The sequence below is a fragment of the Hyla sarda genome, unplaced genomic scaffold (assembly GCF_029499605.1).
Source record: "Hyla sarda isolate aHylSar1 unplaced genomic scaffold, aHylSar1.hap1 scaffold_2469, whole genome shotgun sequence".
In the NCBI taxonomy this organism is placed as follows: domain Eukaryota; kingdom Metazoa; phylum Chordata; class Amphibia; order Anura; family Hylidae; genus Hyla; species Hyla sarda.
This window is the reverse complement of record NW_026609155.1, coordinates 20,232-39,777: the sequence shown is the minus strand read 5'-3', so window position 1 is coordinate 39,777 and position 19,546 is coordinate 20,232. Positions and strand designations below refer to the sequence as shown.

General features: G+C 45.9%; 4 protein-coding genes across 4 annotated transcripts; 2 read left to right on the top strand and 2 right to left on the bottom strand.

Annotated features, from left to right (window-relative positions):
- The first annotated feature begins 3,050 nt into the window (after nt 1-3,050).
- Nucleotides 3,051-3,735, top strand: LOC130323342 (histone H4). Its single transcript, XM_056553138.1, has one exon. The coding sequence runs from the start codon at nt 3,201-3,203 to the stop codon at nt 3,510-3,512; it is 312 nt and encodes a 103-aa protein (XP_056409113.1). The 5' UTR covers nt 3,051-3,200; the 3' UTR covers nt 3,513-3,735.
- A 1,371-nt stretch (nt 3,736-5,106) lies between these two features.
- LOC130323341 (histone H2A type 1) lies at nt 5,107-5,745 on the bottom strand. The gene has a single exon (XM_056553137.1). The coding sequence runs from the start codon at nt 5,634-5,636 to the stop codon at nt 5,244-5,246; it is 393 nt and encodes a 130-aa protein (XP_056409112.1). The 5' UTR covers nt 5,637-5,745; the 3' UTR covers nt 5,107-5,243.
- Nucleotides 5,746-5,957: 212 nt separating this feature from the next.
- On the top strand, nt 5,958-6,378 carry LOC130323339 (histone H2B 1.1). The gene has a single exon (XM_056553136.1). The coding sequence runs from the start codon at nt 5,977-5,979 to the stop codon at nt 6,355-6,357; it is 381 nt and encodes a 126-aa protein (XP_056409111.1). The 5' UTR covers nt 5,958-5,976; the 3' UTR covers nt 6,358-6,378.
- A 1,690-nt stretch (nt 6,379-8,068) lies between these two features.
- LOC130323343 (histone H3) lies at nt 8,069-8,540 on the bottom strand. The gene has a single exon (XM_056553139.1). It carries the CDS (start codon nt 8,532-8,534, stop codon nt 8,124-8,126), a length of 411 nt encoding a protein of 136 aa, XP_056409114.1. The 5' UTR covers nt 8,535-8,540; the 3' UTR covers nt 8,069-8,123.
- Nucleotides 8,541-19,546: the final 11,006 nt, after the last annotated feature.

The window sequence follows — 19,546 nt, the reverse complement described above, 5'->3', positions numbered from 1 at the left end:
CGGATTTGTGCTGGAGATGCACTGGTGATAGAGGCACCATGCTGCATATATGTCTCTCATGCCCTAGACTAACTTCTTATTGGTTGAAGGTTTTAGACATTATTAAACGTATCACATCGGTGGGTCTCCAGCGCACACCTGAGACTCTTTTATTATCGATTTTTCCAACATCGCTACCCAAGAACACTTCACGTCTAATCTCATTCCTGTTGATAGCGGCCAGAGCTGTTATCCCGAGGTTGTGGAAGTCGGTCTCGGTACCTTCAATCTCCTCTTGGCTACTTGACATATCTAAATTACATAGAATGGAGGAGCTGATGGCCGACTCTCCCAGCCAGCTAGCCAGGTATACTGCGATCTGGTCACCTTGGCTAACCTTTGTATCCTCCCCGGAATATGAGACTCTGTATCTTGCCAACTGATATACAAACACCCATTAGAACCCCTGTCTATACCCAGTGTACTACCCTTTTCCTATCAACATGTATTTGGACATGTACACTTCTATTATACATACCCTTTTTTTTCCTGTGAGCACTGGGCGCGACAGTGATTCCGGTGTGGTTTGGCCTGTGCGGTAAGTTCTTGATATGTCTTCCATGGTCCCTTCTTCTTCCATGTAACTCTTCTTTTGTATCCCCTATGCCCCCCCCCTTTTTTTCTCTTCTACTTACCCCTACGTCTCTACCCACCTTTCTTTTCCTTTCCTTCTCTTTTAGTTAAGTTAAGTTTACAATGTCATTTAATTCGCCAGACTGCTTGATACCACAAGTTTTGACCTTACCTCTCATTTACCCCATTTTGATTCCGATTAGATACAATACGGGATCTCGTAGAAGCTTTTTCATTATGGTATCTAAAGATTATCACTACCTAGTTAAGAGAGGCATTCTCTGAACAGACATTAGTCCCCACCATGTATATTGTAACAATACCTAGATAGTTACATGACTGGCAGTCTGTTACAAAGAGAGTATTTTCTACACATACTATGCTATGGGCAAATTATTATGCAACTCTCCTGTTAAATGATTATTGTGTTTTTGTTATAATGCACATTATTCTAAAACTGAATAAACTTTTATTTGGAAAAAAAAAATCTCTCTGTAAGGTTAACATAGCTAAGACAGTCTTCTACAGGAATTCATATCAGTCACAAAATCGGTTCTGCGCTCTAGGCGGCTGCCTAGTTTGCCTAGTGGCAGTGCCGACCCTGCTTTATATCATCACTATCAACATTACAAAAAGTGTGAGAAGCATAGCTAGAGACTTTTATATCTGCCTTCAAAGATTCTAAAAGGGAAAGTGACCAAATCATCATCACACCCACATTCTATAGAACCTTGCGCTATAAAGGGATCTGAATTCTGCACAGTAAGGCCGGGTTCCCACCACAGAAGGAACGGACAGAATTTTTATTAGAGATCCCGAAGGTGGTACTATGACTGTGTGGACTGCAATGCATTTCTTAGCAGATACGCGGAAAACAAAATGTTTATGCACCCTGCCATGTCATTAAAAGGAGAAGTTGTTAAGTTAGGGACTCACTTGAATCAGGTGACCGTGAAGTGACGAGTTGGCTTGTACAGTTTGAGTGAAATGTATAGTAACACTTGATTGTTCTATTGCTTCTCAGCACAAGTATGGGAATTACAATGTATGACATGTGAATGTGCAGCCATCACTTCCCCTCCCCCTTAAACTTGGACCCCCCCCCAAAAAAAAAAAAAATAATAATAATAATAATAATAATAATAATAATTAAAAATAATCATTTTTAAACTTTTTTTTAACTTTTTTTGTTTATTTCACCCTATAATTTTCTCTTTTTTTTGGCTTTGCTGTAGACTTAGTAGTAAAGTGAAGGATGCCATTACAAAGTGTAGTTGGTCTCACAAATAACAAGCCTTCATATGGGTCTGTAGATGAAACATTGACAGAGATATTGATTATTATTTTTTTAGTGAAAAGTTAAAAGAGAAAACAAATATATAAAAAAAAATACAGCATCATTGAGGGGTTAATGTAAAAAGGAGATTAGAAAAATAATTATAAAAAAAAAAAATACATATTTCTATTAAACACTATTACAATCAAATTAATTAAGGGCTAAAATTATAGCAGAATGAGAAAAGAAACTTGGCCAAAATTAATAACTTTATATTGAACTTCGCTGAAATCTGCTCTGCGGCCACTAGATGGCAAAAGACACTGTTCAACACTTTTCCTTTCTCGCCTGAATCCCTAGAAGAGGCTGCACTGTACTTTGTCCCCACCTAGTGGTAAGGCTGAAGAATGTAAAGACTATTCAAAAGTTTTTTTTCTTGTACTGTGTTCAGCTACCACAACATGGCAGTAAATAGTTTTCTATGTAACCCAATATATTATACCGTGTAGGAGACCGATCGTAGGAACGAGCCCCGGCAGGAGATGACATTTAGGAATGAGAGTGAAAAGACCAATTAATCAAAGTAACATCAATGAACTTAATAGAACTAAATATGATGATTGACGCTACAAAGAGAACATTTGGATGTAATTAATTAAGAGTTCGTTAGTATCTAATTTCATAGGTAAATATAGGTCAATGACGATGTAGGATGAAAGAGAACGGAGACAATATGCGAGAGATCAGAATGGACATAGAATGGTGACTGCAGTGTAATTATATATAATATATACAGTCCCAGCCATTACACACCGCAGTCTCCGTACAGATATAAAACAAGAAACAGAACATGTGGACACTAAAGAGTTAACACGGTACGGAGCTATAGTCCTGATACATAGTATCGATTGGCTGATACCGGAGCTTTGGTGATTTCTCTCCTCTTCCTCTATATAAGAACAGGAGATGTCAGGACGGGCCCTGGTGATTATTCCCGGTCACTGTATACGGAAAGTGCCGGCATCCGCAGCCTGAGAATGAGCCGCCTGAACATGAGATCACATAACACGGGACAAGTGTCTTCTCTCCCAGAGCGGAGAATTACAGGGTGAGCGGGAAATTCAAAATCACCAACGATTCTGTGTTCAGCCAATCAAAAGAGAAGGGGGAGGGGCCGGTAATGTAAATTCAGTAAAAGGAAACGCCCATGTGGACGTCATCTTGTTACAGTTTTCCTTCTGGTCCGCACATGTGCTATATAAGCTAGGACTCCGCGCCTCAAACATTATTCATTCAATTCTCAATCAGCAGGATGTCAGGACGCGGCAAAGGAGGAAAAGGTCTCGGTAAGGGCGGAGCCAAGCGGCACAGGAAGGTGCTCCGGGATAACATCCAGGGTATCACTAAGCCTGCTATCCGCCGTCTAGCTCGCAGGGGAGGTGTGAAGCGTATTTCCGGCCTCATCTATGAAGAGACTCGCGGTGTCCTGAAGGTTTTCCTGGAGAACGTCATCCGTGACGCCGTCACCTACACCGAGCACGCCAAGAGGAAGACCGTCACCGCTATGGACGTGGTGTACGCCCTCAAGCGCCAGGGCCGCACTCTCTACGGCTTCGGAGGTTAATTCTGCTTCTACTCTGCTCCATCTCACCAACCCAAAGGCTCTTCTCAGAGCCGCCCACATGTTCTATGGAAAGGCTACAATTCCTTGTGTTTACACTGCTGTGTGTTATCGGAGATCTGTCGTAGTGTATTGTCCTTGTCTGTACAATTATCGTGGTTAAGATATAGAAGCTGCATATTGAAGAGGAAACCCGATTTTGGGATTTGCAAGGATTTTATCTCGATGGCCCGAGCTGTGGCTCCGGTATATGGTGCTCAAAGTGTTTAGTTTAGTAGCTCCGTAGTTTCCTTTGCTGTAAATATAGATCGGCCGATGTGTTCAGTGTCGGGGGAACTAGTAGCAGATCAGGTGGGAGATGTGATTCTATACAGAGCGATGAATATAATAGATGTGGAGACTCCTTCCCCTAAACATGTGGAGGGACCGTAGTATAACATTACATGGCCCAGATTATGATCGCTGCCCGGGAGTTCTGTACTAACACTACAATGCGGAGAATACATTACTAGCCGACACCCGCTTCCCTCCTCTTTCTCGCCGGATCATGTTCTATATTGCGGCATCTCTCCTCTCCTGGCGGCCCGAAGACTCCCGAAGCCCGGTCAGAGGTGACAGCTCCAACAAAGAGATATAATTCAGGATCCTGGAGATAAATATCTGTCACTCCTCACCCTAATATACAAACCTTCTACATTACATCACTTTATATGTTATATCGAGGACAATGCAGATGTATTTATTTGTTCTAGATCCCCTTAGGACACTTATATCTGGTATAGGATAAGCAGGGTGTATAAGAGCAGCTGAAATTATTGTGCTGTGTTATTATAAGTTTTAGTCACCATCCACAGTTGTATCTATTTGCGCCTCTGTAACTTGTATCAGCACCTGGGAAATACTTGTTACTATTTGGTAACATGTAAAGATTAGAATACAAAGCTCTCACCACCAGGTGTCGCTATTGTAACACAATGTATCTGATCTGTATAAACTAACGATTTATACTGCTGCGACAGACGATCTATGGATAGATATAAGGAAACAATTAATTTACCAGAGACTTGGGGGTTAATGTAACCCTTTAGTTAATAGGTTGTGCACATGGTGTTTTATCCATCTGGAGAATTATTGGGCTTATTTCTTGTAAACGTAATATAAAGCCAATGGAGACTAAATATGGGGGCGCTCTACTATAGTGCACCGTGTAAGCGTATATAGGGATTGGGACTAGTGAAGCAGAGAGCGCTCCGGGGACTGAAGGGGAAAGAGCATAAATAACGAGGGACAATGAAGGGTTAACTTTGTAGGTGGAGCAATAACCCCGATAGTTTACGCTCATTGGAGATTTTGACTTTCTCGCTTAGTCTCGTCCCTGTACACGTGATTACATTGCTGGCTGCACCTCAAAATCCATATGTAGAAACTGTACCCGTCCCCCTTAGTGAGGGTAGCGGGGATGGAGTGAGGAGGAAACGGTCCTTGTGCTGAGGGTCACAATCTGCTATAGGAAGTTTTCTGGTAGTTTTTTTTTTTTTAATAAAAGTGAAGGTGTCCAATCCCTCTCATACTGTTAATGAAAGAAACGTATCAGTTCTACTATAACCCCGTATAAAGAACATGTCAAATCTAATCCTTATCAGACAAGATCAGCGGTGCCAGCTCTGTAGTAGACAATGTGGTGGCTCTTAGAAGAGCCTTTGGTGTTCAGGATGGGTCTGGGATGAGCGGCGATCACTTGCTCTTGGCCGCTTTGCTGCTCTCGGTCTTCTTGGGCAGCAGCACGGCCTGGATGTTGGGGAGGACGCCTCCCTGGGCGATGGTCACCCCACCCAGCAGCTTGTTCAGCTCCTCGTCATTGCGCACGGCCAGCTGCAGGTGACGGGGGATGATGCGGGTCTTCTTGTTGTCCCGGGCGGCATTACCGGCCAATTCCAGAATCTCAGCGGTTAAATACTCCAGCACAGCGGCCAGGTATACGGGAGCACCGGCGCCCACCCTCTCGGCGTAGTTCCCTTTGCGGAGAAGCCTATGTACACGACCGACGGGGAACTGGAGTCCTGCCCGGGATGAGCGGGTCTTTGCCTTAGCCCGAACCTTTCCTCCTTGTTTGCCGCGTCCAGACATAATGATAAGTAAACCGTAAAACGCTCAAAAGAAGCCTCTCTGTGATGTAACCGTAATTTCCTTTCTGCTGCTTTTTATAGGTTCCTGCTCCGCCCTCCGGCTCCTGTGATTGGGTACATTTGAATCCAGCCAATTGTGACGAGAATTAAAGAGACACCAATAAACTGCACTGGGCGGGGCTTATGACACTCCCACAGGTCACATGATTTGCTCCTCCAGTAGAACAGCGAGCAGACAGCAGTTCTCATTTGCATGGGCTGCCTATAAATACGGCTGCAGTGGGAGGAGGAAGCATCATTATTCTCTCTGTTTTAGTGAAGAAGTATTGTGACTGAGCATCATGCCTGATCCCGCCAAGTCTGCACCAGCGCCCAAGAAAGGCTCCAAGAAAGCCGTGACCAAGACTCAGAAGAAGGACGGTAAGAAGCGTAGGAAGACCAGGAAGGAAAGCTATGCCATCTACGTGTACAAGGTGCTCAAGCAGGTCCACCCTGACACCGGCATCTCCTCCAAGGCCATGGGCATCATGAACTCCTTTGTGAATGATATCTTCGAGCGCATCGCAGGGGAAGCCTCCCGCCTGGCTCACTACAACAAGCGCTCCACCATCACCTCCCGGGAGATCCAGACCGCCGTGCGCCTGCTGCTGCCTGGAGAGCTGGCCAAGCACGCCGTGTCCGAGGGCACCAAGGCCGTCACCAAGTACACCAGCGCCAAGTAACCTGCTCCGCCTCCTGCTGTCACCCCAAAGGCTCTTCTAAGAGCCACCCACATTGTCTAGAATAGAGCTGGTGCTTCTCCTGTCTGTATTCCCCGTATTCTCTTCTGTATATGTGGCCGCTATTCTGTCAGTACAGTCTATTGATACTATATATATTCTGCTCCGGGATCGGGTGAGATCAGAGCGGCGGCTGCGGTTCTCACTGACTGCAGGGTGTATATTCTCCTGTGGTGGAGCGGGGGGCGCTGTAGATCAGTTCTCTATAGTTTCCCTTTTGACATTTGGTCAGTGTAACTAAATCTCATCCACCCGTAGTCTCCGATTATCCCTCCTATACTCCCCATGGTCTGTACATAACCGGTGTAATGAATAACACTTTCTGTAGAGGAATGTGATCCTCCGCACAGGGCCGGTTTTCTGCTTTATAGCCCTCACTTCATCCCCGCTCCCTCTCAGGTCAGGACCGCGGAACAGAATTCCCGTCCTCCTATCTCACAGCTTTATCTTTGTTGCGGTGACGCCAGAATAAGTTTAGTCCGCACATTCTTCTCTACGATCTCAAAAAATGTTCATCTGTGCGAAAGTGATAAACAAGGAGGATGAGGGTAGTAGTCAGCCACAGGATCAGCCTCTACATCTCGGGGAGATCTCTCCATTGTTATCGGGTCTGGAGGAAGCGGGAAATTCAAATCCTGAACGTCCTGTGATCAGCCAATGAGCATTAGGCATCGGACGGGACCGCGCACACGGCTCATTATTAACCCTTTAGCGTTAATTTGCACTACAATAATGACGCAGTCCCACAATGCACAGCAGGGAGGACACCACAGTATTAAGGATAATACCAGTTTCCTCCATCATAATCAGTATCTCAAAGTCAGGAATCGGACTATTACTGATCTTACTCTATTAGCGATATATTCACACTATCAGACGTTAAAGGGTTAACGTTTATTATTGATCAGCAGATATTAGAATGTAATCCTTTATAGAATAATGAGTTGACCGCAAAAGAAACAGAAAACCACAAAATTAACGGGAACCTGATATCTAGTAATGTGATTGCAGTAAACTGACAGTAGATGTCGCTGTTGCACAATGAACGGAATACAGGACTGAACGCTCCCTTAGCCCAGATTCTATATATTGATGACTTTGATAAAGCCCCAGGTGTAGGGGTTGTGTGCACAGCAGAGGCTCTTCTGGCCCCCGAGGCTTGGGATTGTACAGATGGATACAAGGGAATCATTCCTCCGCTCTCTATACTCAGCAGTTGTATCATTACCTGGATATTACAGCCGCTGTATAGTGCGGGGAGCGATGTGCGGTCATCAGTGAGGATGATGGGGCTGATGGTCTATTACATTACAGCCTGGACAGTGAGATGTTCTGTGCGTGAGAAGGGTGCAGGCAGCCGGCATATTAACCGATAACAGGACCGAGTGAACCGAATAAATCCCCTCTCTCCAATCAAAGGAACACATGGCCGGGAGAGGCGGCACTAGGACCCAGCGCCCGATTAATCTAATTTTCACTCAGCGCTTCATATTTCTTCTACCGATCAGGGTCACAGTATAACCCGTAACATAGAAGGGGCCGCTGGTACAGTACAGGGCAAACTACAGAGAACAATCCCGGGATTATATTTCAGAGCTCAGCAAGACAATCGGGACAGAAAAACATAAGATGGTGATATCAGCTCATTTTATGGAGAATTAGGTGGCTCTGAAAAGAGCCTTTGTGTTGTATGCGGGTCCCGGGCAGATCTAAGCTCGCTCCCCACGGATCCTGCGGGCCAGCTGGATGTCTTTGGGCATGATGGTGACCCTCTTGGCGTGGATGGCGCACAGATTGGTGTCCTCAAAGAGTCCCACCAGGTAAGCCTCGCTGGCCTCCTGCAGGGCCATGACCGCCGAGCTCTGGAAGCGAAGATCGGTCTTGAAGTCCTGGGCGATCTCTCTCACCAGGCGCTGGAAGGGGAGCTTCCGGATCAGCAGCTCAGTGGACTTCTGGTAGCGGCGGATTTCACGGAGAGCCACTGTACCTGGACGGTAGCGGTGAGGCTTCTTCACCCCACCAGTGGCGGGAGCGCTCTTCCTTGCGGCCTTGGTAGCCAGCTGCTTGCGGGGAGCTTTCCCTCCGGTGGATTTACGAGCGGTCTGCTTGGTCCTGGCCATGATCCTCTGTACACGTACACAGCGGAGAAATGATGGGAAGAGATCGCAGAGCAGAATATTTATACTCCTGGTCTCATCCCCATTGGCTCATGTTAACCACACCCCTTCATCCCATTGGCTGATTCATACAAACTAGAGCCCGCCAAAACAACATGTGACGTCTGTGATGAATCTTTGTTCTGAAGCGGCGGGGCCCATCCTCAGCGATGATAGCGCCCCCCATGTATGACACGATGCCGGGTCTCGGGCGTTCACACTGATTCCCCGCTCCTCGGATACAGACTCCTTTATGCCTACAATTCCTCGGAGCTCTATCTGCTTCACTATTTCCAATCTCTATATACATTTACATGGGGCAGTACAGTAGGGCGCCCCCATGATCGAACAAAATGCCCAGTAATTCTCTGTATGGGTTGGTAACTTCATATGTGCACAACCTATTAAGTAGAGTAGAGGGTTAAAATCAGAAAAACGTTTCTGGTTAATCAATTTTAATAATTTCCAATAAATATTTTCTATTAGTCACTGCACGAAATTCTTACAGTTTCAGGATATACAAATCAGTTAGTGTGTTACAATAGCGACACCTGGTGGTGAGAGCTTTGTATTCTAAACTTTGCATGTTGCCAAATTGTAACAAGTCTTTACATTTCCTCAAGAACTGACACTAAAATTGTTACAGAGGCGCAAACAGATACAACTAGATGTTATATGAACACCACGATACCATTTTCTCTAATATGGAGAATATAGTCAAGCCGGGAGCTTGTGTCTCTTGTTGAGGATCTAGGACAAAGGCATATGCATTGTAATGTGTGTATGTATGTGTATATATATATATATATATATATATATATATATATATATATATATATATATTGTATTCTAATTGTTACACATCCACACCGTTTATCTGGTGTAGGATTCTATTGTGGCACTTGTAGTTCACTGCAGGCATCCTCCATTGTATGCATTTTCTATGCTGGGGATCGCCCTTAGCAACGGACTACAAGGGCAGGATCTGCTCCCCCAGTATAAATGCACAACCGCATTTGGGGTTGAGCACCTCCAGCCATTTGAGACCACATTTTTTTGTTTTATATATATATATATATATATATATATATATATATATATATATACACACACACACACACATACACACATTTCTCACCCACTCTTAATTTGTAGTATAACCTGCGTTTTATATAAAACAGTGTATGTAATGAGTATTTAAAAGCTACATTTTAATGATCGGTTCAAAGGTTTTGGGGTAAAATTAAGAGGTCAAAGTGTCTCCTGATGATATGTATGATTGGCAATGCGCCCCAAGACTTCTGTAAACCCTCGGCCTCCTCCCCTTAGATCCTGGGCTCTAATTCCTCAGTATATCTGCGCTCCTGTCCTGTTCTGCCCCAGTAAACCCCAACAGGATTCCCCAAATACACCAGACTATGATGGCGCTTCCTTCTCTTCAGGATCTCTGCTGTCTGGAGGAAAATACACGGGCTCCGGGGAGTGTTCGGTCGGTAAGAGAGGAGGAAGATGCCGCAGGTATAAGATATCATCCGACTGAAGCTCTGGGTGTGGAAATGGTGGGGTCGGCGGGTGATCTCCGGGCTGCTCAGCGGTGAGAAGAGAGCGGGAGAAAGGAGACAGGGATAGCGGGAACCGGCGAGGACAGCGGAGGGAGCGGAGAGCAGTGAGGGGGTCAGAGTGGCTGAAGATGAAGAATAAGGGAAGAGAACAAAGGAGAAGATTCTGAGAAGGAAAGTAATAATCCTGATCCAGATACAAGACGATCCGGACTTTCTGTAGGATCCTTAACAGACTGTATTGTATCCGCAGATCCCTCGTCTATTCAGTGATGATCTCTGGGATCTATTGTGATTATTGTCCCCCTAGATCTCCATTATAAGAATCACTTGTACATTATCCGTATAACATCAGGTTCTATTGGGCATTTCCCTTCCTATTTATTTCTCGATAACCATAAATGTCCAGAAATTCAAAGCACGTTTGAGAATATTTGGGGGGAGTTAAATCTCCCAATAATTTATGTTCGCATGGTTCACAAATAATTCATTTTTTTCTCTCTTAAAAAAAAATAAATAAATAAAACATTATATATATATATAAAAAAAAAAAGCCTTCTGGGCATGCTAGGAGTTGTAGTTTTGTAACATCTGGAGCACCACAGTTTGCAGACCACTGTGGTCTCCAAACTGGGGTACTCCAGATGTTGCAAAACTACAACCTTCAGCATGCACTGACTGGGCATGCTGGGAGTTGTAGTTTTGCAACATATGAAGTGGCACAGTTTGGAGACCACAATAAGTAACAGATGTTTTAAAACTACAATTACCAGCATGCCCAGACGGCCAGGGAAACTGGACAGTGTAGTTCTGCAATGTCTGGCCCTTCAGATGTTGCAGAACTACAACTCCCAGCATGCCAGAACAGTCTGGGCATGCTTGGAGTTGTAGTTTTACAACATCTGGAGGGCTACAGTTTGGAGATCACTTAGCGGTCTCCAAAATGTTATTCGCCAGTTGTTGCATAACTACAACTCCTAGCATGCCTTTCGGCTGTCAGTGAATGTTGGTAGTTGTAGTTTTGCAACAGCTGTAGGCACACTGTTTGGGAAACACTGAGCTAGAGTCTGTTTCCTAACTCAACTACAACTCCCAGAATGTACAGTCTGCCAGTGCATTCTGGGAGTTGTAGTTTTGCAACAGTTGAAGGTTTGCCCCACCCAACCATGTGAAGGCTGAGTGTGATGTCAGTCTCCAGGGTCTGTCGTACAGGTCCTGTTGGTTTATAGGACAGTGTAGTCTGGTTCTATAACATTGTGATTTTTTGCCCATTGAAATTATTAGGCCCATTGTGGTCTTTGGGAATCTTGCAGCTAGCGAGGCAGAACGCTAAACAGTAAGGTCCTGGTAGTTGTGTGGGTTCAAGTCCCAGACTTCATAAGGCCGGATGAAGCGCTCTTCATAGCGTGAAACCACCAGCAGTCGCCTCCTCCCTGAGCGTCCCACGTCTCTGCCTGGTTGTCCGATGTCCACGTTTGGAGCTTGAATACGCTATCTTAGCGGTGAGTGCGGATACTTTTTGACCGAGTGTCAAGATTCTTGCATTGAGTTGGATATATAAGATGCTTTACCTATACACTGTAACCTGGACGTGAGGAAAGAGGGAGCCCCTCCGAAACATGTAGTCCACCCCTGTATGTCACTTTTTTTATGATTACTAATAAAAAGTACTGCTATTCTACACCTGACTCCTGTGTAATTATGCCGATGTATCGCTACAGTGCCGCAGTCAGATCTTCACTGGAAGAAAAAGGAAACCCCTGCTAGGATTTCCACCTCCCACATCTGTACTCTTGAATTCTTCACCGTCCTCAATGGGACCAACGGCCAGCTGTTCCCGACACACCAGTGACCAACGATCTACCCAAAGTGATTATCAGTGTTGTGCCTGTAATATAGCACAACCTATAAAGGTGAGCAGGTCCTTTACCTATCTGTTTATCTCTCTGCTAATACCGCAGATAACCAGCACTATAAAGCACCATCTCTATATTTTTCCCTATATATCCTATTACAATAGAGAAATGACTTCTTACCCCTGCTGACCGGATGGGCCATTTCTAGTTCCTGCACCTTTGGTGTCCATTTCCATCTTTACTATTTCTCTGCTCTGCGCTTAGAACATCTGAGGAGAAATGAAGGGCACAGACATGAACATTCATCAGGGGGTCCTCATCTCCACATAACGTGAGAAACAAAGAAAATCATCCAAGGTCTCCCGCTCCTTTAGTGCTAAAGCGTGTGAAGCAACAACAAGGGAGTAGTGATGGGCGGCATAGGCCATATTCGAATTTGCGATATTTTACGAATATTCATCATATATTCGCAAAATTCGCATATTTGGTATGCACATATTTGTGAATATTGAGCCCTCCCTTCTTTAATGGTATGGGGAACTATGACTAGCATTAACTGTGTTATTTTTTGCCCTTTGAAACCAATTGGCCCAATATGGTCTATGGGGATCTCACAGCATGTAAAACAGTAAAATAAACAAGACTGTCTCGGCAGCCCAATGGATGGGAGACCACCACTGGTTCGAGTCCCAGGGTGGCACATAGTGTTACAGTGTTGTGGTTAAACTTTACTTTCCTGGAAAAGTTTCTAAGTTGCCCATAGCAACCAATCAGACTGCTTCCTTCATTTTTCAGAGGCCTTTCCAAAAATAAAAGAAGCAATCTGATTGGTTGCTATGGGCAACTGCACAACTCTTCCCCTACACTGGTTTTCCGCATATGCGCATATTTGCGAATGTTGAGCCCTCCCTTCTTTAATGGTATAGGAACTGTGACTAGTGCATTCAATATGTGATTTTTTTGCCCATTGAAACCAATAGGCCTATTGTGGTCTATGGGGATCTCATGGCATGTAAAACAGTAAGATAAGCAGAACTGTCTTGGCAGCACAGTGGAATGGGAGACCACCACTGGTGTGAAAACCCGTGGTGGGACAGAGTGTTACAGTGATGTGGTTTAACTTTACTTTACTGGAAAAGCAGCTGAGTTGCCCATAGCAACCAATCAGATTGCCTCTTTCATTTTTGAAAAGGCCTCTGAAAAAGGAAGGAAGCAATCTGGTTGCTATGGGCAACTCAGAAACTTTTCCAGGAAAGTAAAGTTTAACCACAACACTGTAACACTCTGTCCCACCCCGGGACTCGCACCAGTGGTGGTCTCCCATTTCACTGTGCTGACGAGACAGTCTTGCTTATCTTATGGTGCATTCACACCACGTTTTGTACATACGGGTGTCGGCGGGGGGAGGGGCAAGCCGGGCGCTCCCGTACCCCAGCCGAATCAGCCCGTGACTCCATTTACTTTAACAATCCGAAGGGAGTCAAACGGTGACTCCGGTCGGCTCAGTTTTGACCCGTATGTGGTTTCCTGACCGGACCTAAAACCGTAGTTTACTATGTTATGTAGTTAACGGTCCACTGTACCCCACTTTAGTTACTTATACATATTTTTTTTTTTTTTTGCATTAAAGGTTTATTTGAAAATTGTAAGATAAACAATACAAGAAAAGCAAGTCATCCATGAATGTGATATAATACAGATTATGCAAACAGCATGTAGTTATGACGGGGCTTGCACGGTAAGTAGGTAAAATCCTCAGGACACAGTATGGATGAGGCATGCCTACAGAGGCCCCTGACAAGCAGAAACGGTAAACAGAACAATATATCATATCAGAACTCTCGCCAATCCTCAGGAGGAAGGCAGGTATTGACATCTGTATTTCTGGAACACCGTAAGGCAATGTAATATCCAATATCCAACTCCTACGGATCCCCTTTCGGGGTCTGCAGCAAACTTAGGCATGTAAAGCATTAATTAAAAACAAAATAAAAAACTGTAGGATCAGTAATGCATAAATTTGGAGATGAGGGACGAGGGGGAAGGGGGGGGGAGAAGAGACATAGAAAAGGGAGAGAAAGACTGAGAGGGGGAGAGAAAGATGAGGAGAGGGAAGGAGGGTTTAAAGAAAAAGAGGGGGGGAACGAGAGAGAAGGAGGAGAATTATCTGACAAGAGGGCAAGTGCAGAGAGCTATGTCTACAAGTAGTATGCTGCAATCACATTACACGCAGGCGAACTGACCTTCAGGAGAGGCGAGCGGAGTGGGTTCCCAGGCGTAACCGATATGAGTGGTGGCAGTAACAAATCATCCGAGAGTCAGTGATTAGAGTTGCTGTTCGGGTCTGGGTGTATGGATCTAAAGTCAGCGGTGTCTGTGAAGGCAAGCCAGGGGCCCCAAATAAGGTGGTGTTTCTCTACCTGGTGTCTGGAGTCAGCAATTAATTCCTCCATTCTATGTAGGTGGGATATCTCCTGAAACCAAGATGTAATTGAGGGCGGGGAGGATGATTTCCAGAGCCTAGGTATTACCGTACGTGCCGCCTGGATCATAAATCTTGTTAGTCTTAGATGCCATCTAGGAAGACCTGGGGGGAGGACTGTCAGCAGTAGTGGAGCCAGAGTTTTGGTGAGGCGAATGTTCGTGAGCCTGTGTACCGTGTCCAGAACCTGGGACCAAAAGAGGTCTAAACTGGGGCATGACACCCATATATGTCGGGGATTCCTGGATAAAGTTTGGTCAACAGGGAGGGGACACGGTACCATCTGGAGAGCAACTTGTAGTTGGTTTCTTGCGCTCTAGTAGAGATCGAGAGTTTGTGGCACCAGCGCACCGCCATCGCCCAGTCTCCATCATCCAGTTTCCTCTCCAGTTCCCTTTCCCAGCCATCCCTATAAGGGAGGGGATCAGATCGTAGGGTATCTAGTAGTAAGCTATATACCGAACTAACCGGTCTAAAAGAAGCCGTGTTAGAGGTACACAGCTTTTCAAAGGGGGAGAGTGGGCGGTGCAGTCGCAAGGTGTCGATGTTGGCAGCGTAAAAGTGTTGCAGTTGGTGGTATTGGAACGATTGTATGAAGGTTGGTGTGTGTCCCTCCATTATGTCTGATAGCGGCTTCAGAGAGGATGCAGTCAAAAGGTTTTGAAATGTGGGACCAGTATGTTTTTGAAGTCCAAGGAAGTAGGAACCGGCAAAAGCAGGTGCAAAACGAAAATTGTGAAATATGGGGGTCAATGGGCCGTCAGGCGTGAACAGATGTAAGCCGGGCAGGTATGTACGTTTGATATGAAGCAAGGAGGCAGTCACGGGAGGATATGAACCAAGGTTCCTCATCAGGGGAGGTGGGTCTGGACTCCACAGTACCGTTTTGGGGTCATGTGAGGTAGTATCATTTTCCAACTGAATCCATAGTTTTAAGGGCTCAGTGGAGTGGCAATCCAGCACCCTGGACAGTACCGAGGCCAAATGATAGAAAAGACAATCAGGTAAGCCCAGACCACCATCCATCTTCCTCCTAACCAGAATCCTACGCGCCCAGAATCCTACGTGCCACTCTAGGGCATCTACGGGCCCAGACAAAACCAGACAGGAGCGCAGAGAGTCCCCGGAAAAAAATGTCTATTGAGTAAAGCCGGGACAGTAGAGAACAAGTACAACAGTCGAGGGAGTACATTCATCTTGATCACATTGATTCTCCCTATCCACGAGAAGTCCCTACGCTCCCATCTGGTTAAGTCCGAGCGCAACACGCTGAATAGAGGGGGGTAGTTCAAGAGGAAGACATCAGACAGATTTGCAGGGACCTGGATCCCCAAATATGTAAGGGATCTGTCACCCCATTTGAAAGGGTAAGTCGTTTTAAGCTGACATACTAAGTGTCTCGGGATGGTAATATTTAGCGCCTCACTCTTAGTCGGGTTTAGTTTGTAATTACTGTATTGGGAAAACGTCCGTATTGTCGATAGTAGAGAGGGAAGGGTCGTCAGCGGGGCTGATGGGAAGAGCAGGAGGTCGTCAGCAAAGGCCGAACATTTGCAATGGCACGAGGGTGTCTGTAGACCCCTATTGTTCTGGTTTAGTCGTATCGCATTGAGCAGGTGCTCCATGCATAGGACATAAAGGAGGGGTGACAAGGGGCAGCCTTGCCTCGTGCCATTAGAAATGCGAAAAGGACTAGACAACTGGCCGTTCACACGGATTTGGGTTTGTGGGTTAGAGTAAAGTGACATAATCCGGCCCCTCATCCTGTCACCAATTCCCAACTGGGATAATGTCTCCGCTAGGAAACTCCAGTCCCCTCGGTCAAAGGCCTTTTCAGCATCCAGAGATAATAGAAAGAGAGGAAGGTCGTTTTTACGAGCATAATGTATTGCCGAGAAGGCACGCAGGGTATTATCTCTAGCCTCCCTGCCACGTATGAAGCCCACTTGGTCTGGGTGTATCAGGGTATTCATGTGAACCGCCAGTCAGTTTGCCAACAGTTTAGCGAAGATTTTGGTGTCAACGTTCAGGAGGGAAATGGGTCTGTAATTTTGGCATAGGGACACGTCTTTACCGTCTTTGGGGATAACTGTTATATAGGCTCTAGGGAAGGAGTCAGGTATGGCCGAGGATCCCGAAATGGAGTTAAAGGTCGTCAGGAGCATGGGGGAGAGCTCTGTCCGGAGGGACCTGTAAAACTTTGCTGTGTAGACATCCGGACCCGGGGATTTCCCAGCCGGAAGACCCAAGATAACTATGTCAAGCTCCTCCGGAGAGAACGATTCCTCCAGGGCAGACACCACATCCTCAGAAAGAGCCGGGAGCGCCGTGGAGGCAATGTAGTCCGTCAGGGAGGGCCTATTTGCAGGGGATGGAAAGGAAGGAGGAGGAAGATTATAGAGGTCAGATTAGTATTGTCTAAATGCGGAGAGGATGTCTGGGGTGAGGTGTAACTGTCTATTAGAAGAGGGGGAGACAATGGAGGAAACAAAGAGCGAGGATTTTTTCTCCCTCAACGCTCTGGCCAGCATCCGCCCCGCTTTGTTCCCCCATTCGTAATAGTTTCTGCCAGTCAGCTGTTTATAGTACTTATGTTTGCTGTTAAGCAGGGACAGGAGGTCTTGTCGTACTTTTATGAGGACTCTAAGGGTCTGCTCATGTAGTGTCCTTTTGTGTAGTGATTCTAGTGAGTGAAGCTGCGAATAGAGGGAAGAGAGTTTGGATGTGTTTTCTCTCTTCAGTCGGGCCCCATGCGAAACCAGAACACCGCGCAAGACACACTTCATGGCTTCCCACTTGATGAGCGGGGAGGTGTCGTCATGAGTATGATCTGTTTGGAAGTTATCTATTGCCAGCTTAATGTCCCGGGAGCACAATGGGTCCAACAGAAGAGAGTCATTCAACCTCCATGTTGCGTGTGGTTTAGAGAATGGGGGGAGCCTAAAAGAAAAGTGTACCGGGGCATGGTCCGAGAATGTTATGTTACCAATTGCAGCGGAGACCACTGATGGGAGCAAATGGTGTGCACAGTAAATGTAGTCGATACGGCTATACATCTGTCTGGGGTGGGAATAGAAGGTGAAATCACGGCCCTGAGGGTGCAAAGTGCGCCAGACATCAGCTAGTTGTAGTGAATGCAATTTTTGTTTGATCAATCTAAGTTGTCTATATGATAGGTGTGAGTGACCCGAGGTTGAGTCCGATAGGGGGGACATGGGGGTATTGAAGTCACCACATAATATTATCTGGCCTGTAGCAAAGGCGGACAGATTCTCTAGTGTGGAGCATATAAACGAGGTTTGCCCATGATTTGGGGCATAAATAGAGGCAATGGTAAGGTTGTGTCCCAGAAGTTCACAGTTAGCAAACAAATATCTAGCGTGTGGGTCAATTTTGAAATCTACTATTTTCAGTGGGAGGGATTTGTGGTATCCCAGTGATACCCCCTTGGTTTTCGCCTCTGGGTTGGTACCATGTACCCCGTTGTGATAGTAACGGTTCTGAAATTTAGGAGTCTGTCCCTTTCTGAAATGTGTTTCCTGTAAGGCTATGATGTGTGATCTCTGTTTGTGTAGTGAGTAGAGGATTTGATTACGCCTCTCGGGGATGTTGAATCCCTTCCCGTTAAGTGTAGTTACCTTAATGTCCGCCATCATTCGGTTAGGAGCCTGGAACTAACACTGTATCACCTGAAGACCGCAACATCCGCAATGTCTCTCTCCAGATCACGGCAACGATGTAAAGCACTTGTCTGCAAATAGATAGGAAAAGGGCAGTGAGTGAGAAGAGGGGAGTCAGAGAGGGAGTGACACAAAAGGAAAGAGGACTGACAATCAGCAGCGAGTACCTGGTGACCGCTACGGGGGGACTATCAGAAATGGTCATAAGGACCAGAAGAATGATCAGAGCCAGTCTGATCAATACCCTAATGGGGATAAGCGGTGAGGGCACCGAAGGGCATCCTGTAAGTGTCAAAACAAGTAGCATTCAAAATGGACCTATTGGGAATTATGGGAAGCTAAAGGTCAAGATTATGACCTTTATCTTGCGGTGAGTAGGGCTTAAAAGAAGTAATAGGAGGGGCCATAAGATAGCCCATGACTCGGAGTTTGGGGCGTACAACGGCAAAGGAACACTGAGTGGCAGGTGGAGTAATCCTACTCAGAGGGAAACAATCATATATAACAGTAACATAGAACACAGCAGTGGCATAAGTGTCTAATAGTAAGAGGGTGGTCACAGAGACCCAGAGTCCAACTTGCAGCCAGCACCTATGGCGACCCACACCATGGGGGGTTCAAAGAGCAATGTTAGACTGTATACTATAGGTCTGTCAAGTCTTACGCTTCTGCCTCTGGGGCAGTGGTGTGGCAGGTGTGGTATCCATGTCACTCGGCAGTATCAGTTCAGGTTGAACGGAAAGATGCGATGACTGAAGAGGTTGTGGGAAGAGCGCATCCCAATCAGGAAGGTTGACCCTTGGCAGCTTGAAGGTCGCTAAAAAGGATGGAAGATCTCTGGGGTGACGAAGTGTCGCTGTAGTGTTGCCGTATCTAGCTGTAAGCGAAAATGGAAACCCCCCTCTATAAACAATGCAGGCATTTAGCAGAATCTGTAAGAGTGGTTTCAACGTTGCTCTCAGGCGAATAGTGCGTAGGGAGAGGTCAGGGAAAAGGTGGATATTTGCTCCATTGTAGGTGAGATGTTTGAGGTCTCGAGCTTTATGCATCACCCGCTCTTTTACATTGTAGTGATGTACTCTGCAAATCACATCACGTGGTTTCTTGGGATCTGGGTCTTTTGCTTTTAGGGCTCTGTGAACCCTGTCTAGTTCGATGGGAGTGTCCAGGGGTTGTTTCAGGATTTAGTTGAAAATATTTTGGACAGTGCCAGAGAGGTCCTGAGAGCTAACCGATTCTGGAAGTCCCTTAATGCGGACGTTGTTTCACGATTGTCCATGTCATCCAAGTGGTCTATGGTAGTTGCCTGTGATATTTGAAGTTGTTTAGTCGCTGACCGCAGTTCAGCTATCTCAGAGGTCACAGCTTTGCGAAAAAGGTCAAGGTCAGCAACTTTACC